The following is a 9,837-nucleotide window of genomic DNA, read 5'->3' on the forward strand; positions in this document are numbered from 1 at the left end:
TCTCCTTCATACACTTCTTCATCTTGGTGATCTTGGGGTGCTCCGGTTAACCATTCATTTGCCTCATCAATACTATCCAACAAAATTGGATCAATGGTATTACGAGCATTGTAACGACGCGCCAATGTTCTATTATATTTGATGAACACTAGATCATTGAGGCGTGTCAACTCAAGCCTATTTCTCTTTTTACTATGAATCTGCACATAGTAGAAAGGAATTAATAGGAAGACTTGGGATGATTAAGATACCTATTAATTTAGTAATAATGTAATGTAGTTTCTCACATGTTCATACACGCTCCAATTCTCTCACAACCGGATGCGCTACAAGTTAAACTTTGCACTCTAATAGCAAACTGTTGCAAGTTTGGGACATTATGACCATATTGCATCCACCATTCAACTGTAGAAGAGTTATTTTAAAAGATGTGTAATAACTTAAAAGTTGAAGCTTTAAACACAATTAAAAGATGAAATTCTCACCTGGTGACCTTAAGGTTCTAGCTCTAATGGCTGATTCAATTCCAAGTAGGCCATCCGCTTTCATGTACACACCAAGCTCCTCCCCTATTTTGTCTTGCAAATTTTTATCTGGGATCATCCTCTCAACACATTTATGATATCCCTGCCACACATCTTCAGTTAAAGTCTTCATGTCATTATTTTTATAATAGAGCCCTGGGTTCAAAATGTGTCCCGCTGCATGCAAAGGTTGATGAAGTTGATCTGTCCACCTTGCATCAATGATTTCAAAAACACTCTTATATTTCCTTGTATCATAATTGAATGCCTTTTCAATACTTTCTTTGGCCCTGTCCATGGCTTCATAAATGTAACCCATTGGTGGTTTTTTCTCCCCATCCACCATACGAAGTACATGAATTAAAGGACCACCAACTCTAAGTGCTTGAACAACGTCATTCCAAAAAAATGGACTAATGATGTGTCTTGCAACTTCTTTACCAAGAGTTTCCTTTGAATAGATACTCTCATTCCATTCAGTTGACATAAACAAAGTTCTCAAATTTTTCTTTTGCTTATAAAAACTATACAAAGTCAAAAAAGCTGTTGCGAATCTTGTCTTGGCGGGTTTTACCAAATTTCTTTGCTTTGTGTATCTCCTCATCATATTCAACAACAATGCCCTTTGATTGATATAAGCATGTACCTTAACTGCCTTACCAAAAACTGTTTAAAAAAATGGTAGTTAAAATGTAAAGAAACTAACATAAAGTTTAAAAAAGAAAATTAAATATCAAGACTCAAGTTCACCTGTAGAATACGGGGCTTCTTTGAAAATGTCACCAAACATCAAATTGATATAGTGAGCATCACAAGGAGTCCAGAAAATATGTGGGAACACTCCCTTCAACATGTTACCCGCTTTTTTGTTCTCACTTGCATTATCAGTCACAACTTGTACCACATTTTCCTTGCCTATCTTCATGATAGTCTTCTCAAACAAGTTAAACATCTTATTAGAATCGGTAGAAGAGTCACTAGCATCATAAGATTCAAGGAACACACTCCCTCTTGGAGAATTCACCAAAACATTAATGACCATTTTTCCATTCCTTGCTGTCCATTTATCCATCATAATGGAACAACCATACGTTTTCCATTGAACCTTATGTTCTTCTACTATCTTGTTTGTCTTTTCCACCTCCTTTTTTAGAAAAGGAACTCTTACCTCATGATAGGTGGGGGGCTTCATTCCAGGGCCATATTGGCCGACTGCCTCAATGAATTCACCAAAACTCTCTGTGTAATTAACACAATTGAAAGGAAGCCCTGCATCATACATCCACCTAGCAAAAGCAGATACAACACGATCCCTCAAAATCTTTCTAGAAGATTCTAAGTCAATAGGTCCACCTTTTCTCTTTTCGTTTGGTTTTTGCGAGAAATAGAGATTCATAGGACCCTTGATAGTGCTATTGATGGAAGACCCACTCCCACTACTTGAAGGCATCCTTTGATGCTTTGAGGGAGGCCCCATTGGCATATTCACTTCAACTTCATCATCATTCATTTCATCATTATCAACAAGATGTTACATGGATGCTTCATGGTTCATTTGAATTTTAAACTCATTTTTCTTCAACAAATATTCTTTGATCTCTTCCTTCACTTTATCCGGGACGTTCGGACATACTTTTACATCTCTATAGCAACCGATAAGATGCTTTTTGTGACAAAATATTCCGCCATTGTATGTCACATCACAAAAGCTACAGTTGACTTTTGTGTTACTACCCATAGGAGTTCCATACGCCCAAGCCGGATCCCTTTTTTGTGACATTTTGAATAAGAAAATACAACTTCACTAGTTACTACAAGCAAAAAAGAAGTGTCACTTAGTAACAGAACAACAAATTTACTAAGTAAGAAAAATAAAGACTATTAAGATTTAAGAGCAGCAACCAGAGCAGTCACACTGTATTGAAATAAAAAAAAACAGGGCAGCAAGCATACACACATCACTGATCACAGTCACTGTATAAAAATAAAAAGAAAACAGAGCAGCAAAAGAATTGGAAAAAATAGAGCAGTAATATTAATTGAAAAAAAAACAGGTCAGTAATAGAGATTGAAAAACAGAAATTGGAAAAAAAAATGCAGCAATTAAAATATAGAAAACACCCAGCAGCAACCAAAAAAAAACAAAAACAGTAGCAGATCAGTCGCAGCAGCCTCGCAGAGAAGAAGAGAAGAAGAGAACTTACAGCAGTGGCAAACCTGGCAGCAACCAAAAATAGAAAAAAAGTCGCAGAGCAGTCGCAAAGAAGAAGAGAAGAAGAGAAGACGAGAAGAAGAAGAGAACTTACAGCAGCAGAGAAGAAGAAGAGAAGAAGAAGAGCAGTCGCAGCTTCTTAGTCTTGTAGCAGTCCAAAAAAGAATTTTGAAGTCGCGAAAGAGGTATATTAAGTCGCATAAGGATTTCAGAAATAAAAGAAACCCTAATTAGCGCTTTTTCAAATTAAGCGCGCTTTTTTTACGCTTTTGCTTTTCTTGCGCTTCTCGCTTCTACAGTAGAAGCGAGCGCCTTTTCAATGTCGCCTCGCTTCACGAAATAAAAGCGCAGGGGCCTCGCCTCGCCTCGCTTCTCGCTTTAAGCGCGCTTTTCTGCGCTTTTTACAACACTGCTTCTCCTAGATCCCTCACATCAGTATTTATTGTAATATCATGTTCCTCATTTTCCTGATGTCTAGTTTCCTCAATATCACAAAAAAAAAATCTTCACCTACACGATACTCCCCCTGAAGATGAGTAGTAAAATAGAGTTGGGACTTAAAAAAAGTTAGATCCATTGTGACATTTATCTTCCTAGCATGTGGATCATAACACTTATATCCTTTTTGACTTGGGGCATATCCTACAAAAACACACTTCTTAGCCTGCGGTTCAAGTTTACTACGATTATGAACATGAACAAATGTTGTACAACCAAAAACTTTCAGAGGAAGGTCTCTAGTTAGCCTAGAACTAGGAAAACTCTCTTTGAAAACTTTAAAAGGTGTTTTAAATTCAAGAGGACGAGATGGCATCCTATTAATAAGGTAAGTGGTAGTGAAGAGAGCCTCTCCCCAAAGGTGATGAGGAACTGTACTAGTAAACAATAAAGCTCTCGTTACCTCTAAAAGGTGCCTATTCTTTCTTTCAACTATACCATTTTGTTGAGGAGTATTCGAACAAGAGCTTTGGTGTACTACCCCATTTTTTCTGAATAAACTTCCTAATTGTTCATTAAAAAATTCACGACCATTATCACTCCGAAAAATCTTGATTTTCTCATTGAATTGTGTTTCCACCATGACATAGAAAGTCTCAAACACATTTTTAACCTCAGATTTGTCCTTCAATAAAAAAAACCCATCTCAATCTAGTATGATCGTCAATAAAAGTTACAAACCATCGTTTTCCAAACATTGTTGAAATTCTAGACGGTCCCCAAACATCACTATGAATCATCATAAAAGGTTTTGAAGCCTGATATTTTTGAGAGGGGAAAGAAGATCGATGATGCTTAGCCATTTCACAAAATTCACAGTGGAGCAAGGACAGATTTTTATTTCTAAATAACTGAGGTAACAAATGTCTTAAATAATAAAAACTTGGATGTCCAAGCCTATAGTGCCAAAGCATGACTTTATTGAAAACAGAAGTAGAGTTCAAGCAAATAGGATTCAGTTGTAGTGAGTTATTCCCGTTGTCAAGAAAATAAAGACCTCCAGATTCTCTAGCACTGCCAATCATCTTCCCCGAGACCTTTTCCTGAAATTCACACAAATCAGAATCAAATATAGAACAACAATTAAGAGAACGGGTTAATTTACTGACAGAAATCAGATTACAAGAGAGCTTTGGAGCATGAAGAGTATCATGAAGTGCGAGAGATGGTGATAGTTTAATAGTTCCTTTTCCAGCAATTGCAGAGAAGGAACTATCATCTATCTTGACTTTATTGTTCCCTAGAGTGTAAGTAGAGAAAAAATGGGAACTTGCAGTCATGTGGTCACTAGCTCCGGAATCTATGATCCAAGAATCTATTTGGTTGGAATTGGCACTAAGAAAAGCAGACGATACAATACCTTTTGCAGGAAAAGAACAAGAATGATTAGAAGAATTTGGTGCATTTGGACGAAATTGTGGAGATTGAAGGAGTTTGTGCAGAATTTCCAGTTGTTCCCTTGTAAATGGAGACGTTTTTGGAGAAGGTTGCTGCCTCTGATCAAAGTAAGTTGTTTGGAGGGTCTGACCATTTTGATATTGAAAGCCACGATTATCAACTCCCTTTTTCCAATTTAGTGGTTTCCCATGAATCTTCCAACATGTTTCACGGGTGTGCCAATATTTTTTGCAATGATCGCACCTTGGTCTTTTGTTTTTGTCATCTTCATTCTTCACTGTTACAAGAGCTGAAGAGTCTATAGCAGATTTTAGTTCAACATGTAAATCAGGTTTTAACATAACTTTCCTCCTAGTTTCCTCTCTCCTAACTTCAGAAAAGGTATCACGAAGTGAGGGTAGAGGGTTTTTTCCTAGGATTCGTGACCTGATCTAGTCAAAATCCCGATTTAATCCTGCTAAAAAAAGGTAAACTGTCTCATTTTTTTTTTTTTGCTTTTACACTATCCACAGAACACTCCCATTCATCATTGTAACACTAGTCTAAATCTTGCCACAAAGATACCATTTCATTATAATAAGCAGTGACTTCCTTCTCACCCTGCTTACCTTGCCATAATTTAATTTTTAACTCAAAAATTTGAGAAGCATTTTCTACATCAGAATATGTCTCCCTAACAGCTTCCCACACATCCTTAGCAGTGGGCAAAAAAGAGATAAGATTTACCTATGACTGGTTCCATGGAATTTATTAACCAAGCAATCACGAGTGAATTCTTTGATCTCCAAGAGTTCATCTTTGGATCTCCGACTCCCGGCTTTTTCGTCTCTCCGGTCAGATGTCCAATCTTTCCACGACCATCGATTGCAAGCTTTACGGACTGTGCCCATTCCAGATAGTTCTTCCCATTCAATCGATGAGAAATTAATTGGAAGGGCATGTCAGAAGCATAGCCTCCTTGTGTCATCAGATTTTCTGTAGGAGTTCCCAGAGAAGAATCTTTGTCTTCTGTTGATGTTCCAGAAAGATGCTCTCCGTGAAAGGGTGTTTGATCCATATGATATTATGGGAAAAAATCCCGCTCTAATACCATGAAAGTTTAGATACTGCAAAAGTATATTTTTATTCATAGAGTTTGTATAGTATTTATAGGAGAACAAGTAAGATCAAATAAACTAATCAATCCCTAATTCCTGGGAGATCCTTGAATCAAAGAGATTTTCCTCTAAAACTACTTTCCTATAATAATATATTCTATCCATATTTTACAGCAGCAGATTATAATCAAATCTGCCAGCTTATTTGTAGCAAATTACAATCAAATCTGCTAGCTCATTGATGGGGCAGATTGTGACTAAATCTGCCAACTCATTCGACAGAAATTCTAATGAACCCTTCGTATATGCAGAAACTTTGTAATGCGTTGTACTCATTTAGTTGATTGTATTTTCTCCACGAATGCATATCGTGCTCATTCTTATGAAGTGCTAAAATGAGGATTTTTCATATCAAGAACATATTGTTGTTGTCAACCGTTGGTCTACTAACAAAATTCTTCTTCTTTCCATCAGATCACACTTCACAATTGTCAATTAGGTTGAATGAGTCCTCTGGCCTAAAAATAAGTTTTTGTTTTCGTTTTTGACTCTAGTTGATTCAGTCGGTTAGCACTTCATGTCACCACATCACTAGGTTTTAGTTACAATTAAAATTCTTATCAGAGAAACTTTGTTTGATGATAGTCAGAAACATCAGGGGAAATTCGGTTGCTGCAATCAAGAATTTTCATGAAACAGGTTTCTTTGAAAAAAAGCATAAATGCAACCTTTGTGGCTTTAATTCCCAAGAAGCTGGGAGCAGTGGAATATTAGACCCATTAGCCTAATTGGGGGAGTCTATAAGATCATTGCTAAACTACGGTCAGAGAGGTTCAGAAGGTCATTCACAGACTAGAGGACAGCAGATGACATTTATCAAGGGAAGGGATATTATGGATGCAATCCTAACTGCCAATGATTGTGTGGAAAAGAGACAAAAGCCTAAAGCCAGGTATGGTATGCAAACTGGATATCCAGAAAACATATGATCACTTGAACTGGAACTTTCTCATTCACATGCTGCAAAGAAGGGGTTTGGCACAAGATGGATGATGTGGATCAAACATTGCATCAGCACTGTGAGGTTCTCAGTTTTAATCAACAGGACTCAAAGTGTTTTTTTTTCTTCTCAGAGGGGACTAAGGCAGGGAGATCCCATATCTCCTTTCCTGTTTATTTAGCAATGGAAGGAATGAGCAACATGCTTAACACAACAAAATTAAGGGGTTGGATAAAAGGTTTCCAAGCAGGTGTGGAAGACAGTCAGGAGATAACACATCTCCAGTATGCAGATGACGCTTTAGTTTTTTGTGAAGCAGAGGAGGAACAAATTCTGATGCTGAGGGTGATATTCATCATTTTTGAAGTAGTGTTCGGACTCCACATTAACTGGGAAAGAGGATCATATACCCCATAATGAAGTAACTCAACTGGAGTTCCTGGCTGAGAAATTAGGTGGTAAAGTAGGTGAACCTCCAACCAATTACCTTGGCATGCCCGTGGGTGCCAAAAGCAAATCAAAAAGGGATTTGAATGGAGTGGGGGAGAAATGTGAAAAGAAGCTCAAATTGGAAGAGTCAATATTTATCTAGCGGAGGTAGGTTGACTCTTATATACAGTGTACTGGATGCACTTTCCTCCTACATGATGTCCATTTTTCTAGTTCCTGCTAGTGTGATCAAGAGGCTGGATGCAGTGAGAAGGAATTTTCTATAGAAGGGTAGTGAATATAAGAAGAAGTTCCACCTGGTTAACTGGGTGGAATTAACAGTGTGCAAGGGAAAATGAGATATGGGGATCAGAAATTTAAAGAAGCAAAATTAGAGTTTGATGATGAAATGGCTATGGAAGTTACATCTAGTGAAGATAATACAACATGTGATTGGGGGTATACACAACAACACCTTACTTACCAAATGGTTGTGGAGATATAATTTGGAAGATCAAGCTCTATGGAAGGAACTCATTCAACACAAGTATGGTCAGGAAGATCAATGGTGTTCAGAGGAAGTGACAGAAACATATGGTGTGGGAGTATGGAGGACTATAAGAAACCTATGGCTGGCTTTCAGAGACAATGTAAGGATAAAGGTTGGTCGAGGAAATAAGGCTTTGTTTTGGAAGGAAAACTGGACTGGTCGTGGTCCTTGGAAAATTTATTCCCTGGGTTGTTTTCCATTTGCCTGAATCGTGACAGCAAAATACAAGAGGTTTGGTATCTAATATTCTCCTTAATGCTTTCCCTAGATGCTCCCAGGCACTTTTCCCTAGGTGGATTCTAGAGATCCCTTCTGGGTGTCTAGAGCCCCTTTTCTGGTGGTTCTCTGCCATCGGAATCTCTTCCCTTTCTTGCCTTTTTTCTAGGTAGCATTTAGAACATGGAGAACAGGTTGTATTTCAGACAGGGGGGAAATCTTATGATCTTACAGAGTCAATATCTGTTTCAGAGAGATGGTTTGAGTTGGTGGAGAGTACCAGGCTGCTTACCAGGCGTATGATATTGAGTAGGGGAGCTTTACTTTGGTTATGCAAAAGATTAAGGGAAGCTTCTGAAAGTAGGGGGAAAAACTTCAAAACATGGAGATGCAGAGACATTTCAACATATATTTATTGCTCCCTGAAGTTCAATAAGTATGGGCGATTTATTTCTGTTATTACAGTGAATGGGCAGAGTAGATCAGTAATTATTATTCCAGAAAATACATTTAATGAGGGATGGGGGAGTCTGGTAACAAGAGTGGAAAACTTCATTGAGAGAAAAGTAGAGAAGAAAGGGGAATTTATTACAAAAAGGGAATTAAATCACAATACAATCACTGGGAAGGGGGATTACAAGGGAGCTCTGCACAATAGTAAATGGAGCAAGAGAGAAATGAATGTAACCAGTGAGAATTCAATGCTGACGGTGTCTTCAGATGTAGATGACAGCAACCTATTACGAAGATGCCTCGTTGGCAGGTTTTGTGGAGAAGGAGATATGCCTATTTGAAATGAAGTGCGCAGATGGGCCCAACAAACGTGGAAAGGAGCTCATAATGTTCAGGTGTACGACATGAGTGGCTTCCTCTTCCTCTTCGAATTTCAGACCAGAAGAATGGCTGAACATGTTATCATGGGTGAATGGAAGAGACAAGGTCTGACTTTGAAGCTGGAATGGTGGTCTCCAACAGTAGGAGCCTTCCCAGATGAAAAAAGGTTTGATTGGTTTTGGATTAGGGTTTTAGGGCTACCATTGCAGCTCTGGAACAACAAGGTGATGGAAAAGATAGGTGATGAATGTGGGGGGGTGGCTAGAAACTGAAGAGGAGACAAATCAAAAATCATCTGAGATGGGCAAGAATCAGAGTTAGAGAATCAAGGGAGAAGATCCCCAGAAGATTGAGATCGCCGATAATGGTTTGATATACTCACTGCCGGTATGGGTGGAGTCGCCGGCGACGTATAGATTGATGGAGGTGGAGAAAAGAGCAGATCGAGGTGATAGTGACATGCTGCTTGATGGTACAAAAGACAGACCTATGCTGCTAGAAGACAGAAATAGAGTGTTAGATAGAGGAAAAGGTCCAGCAACAAAGAAAACAACGGATATCGAGGTTTACAAGGAAGGGGTACAAGAAAAGGACAACAGTCACATGGCTAGTGGAAGTGGGCCCCCTGAGCACACTTTAAATCTGAATAAAACACAAGCCCATCTCACACAACTTTTGGGCCTTTCTAGCAAGCCCAAAACTGCTATGTTCACTGAGCCTTTTTCTGATTTCATCAACTCAAATTGGGGAGAAGCAAAACATCCTTTTAAGCACTCTATAATGGATTGGGAACTGGGAAAACACATGCAAATGGAAGAAGGAGAACCAAAAACCAGAAATCAGAGAATCGAGGAGGCTCAGGCAGAGGACATGACTCAAGAAGAAGATAGCATAGCTTTTGAAGGGGAGACAAATAGTTACTGTATGAGCGGGGCAGATTCTTCCTTTCTAGAAAGTTCTGAGAATCAGCTGGTTACTTACAATGAACCAGAACCATTGAGCATCGAAGAAAATCTCACGGAAGAGATGATAGAGACAAGGGCTACAATCTGGGTACACCTTAATGTGATCAAATTAGG

General features: G+C 38.5%; 2 protein-coding genes across 4 annotated transcripts in view; one reads left to right on the forward strand and one right to left on the reverse strand.

Annotated features, from left to right (window-relative positions):
* The window catches only part of LOC102587240 (nuclear pore complex protein NUP214), a 51,956-nt gene that overhangs the window by 6,316 nt on the left and 35,803 nt on the right, over positions 1–9,837 (forward strand). The window lies entirely within an intron of this gene.
* Positions 313–2,534, reverse strand: LOC107058143 (uncharacterized). Its single transcript, XM_015303503.1, has 2 exons — positions 1,275–2,534; positions 313–1,190 (listed from the first exon to the last, which is right to left on the reverse strand). Exons 1-2 carry the CDS (start codon positions 2,032–2,034, stop codon positions 466–468), a joined length of 1,485 nt encoding a protein of 494 aa, XP_015158989.1. The 5' UTR covers positions 2,035–2,534; the 3' UTR covers positions 313–465.

This window comes from Solanum tuberosum, unplaced genomic scaffold, assembly GCF_000226075.1.
Source record: "Solanum tuberosum cultivar DM 1-3 516 R44 unplaced genomic scaffold, SolTub_3.0 scf00448, whole genome shotgun sequence".
Taxonomy (NCBI): domain Eukaryota; kingdom Viridiplantae; phylum Streptophyta; class Magnoliopsida; order Solanales; family Solanaceae; genus Solanum; species Solanum tuberosum.

Bases quoted from the DNA above. Each gene is read 5' to 3' on its own strand.
- LOC107058143 (XM_015303503.1), bottom strand. From the start codon at position 2,034: ATGAATGATGATGAAGTTGAAGTGAATATGCCAATGGGGCCTCCCTCA. The intron at 1,191-1,274 runs GTGAACTTGAGT...TTTTTTAAACAG, and splicing joins AGAAGCCCCGTATTCTACAG to TTTTTGGTAAGGCAGTTAAG.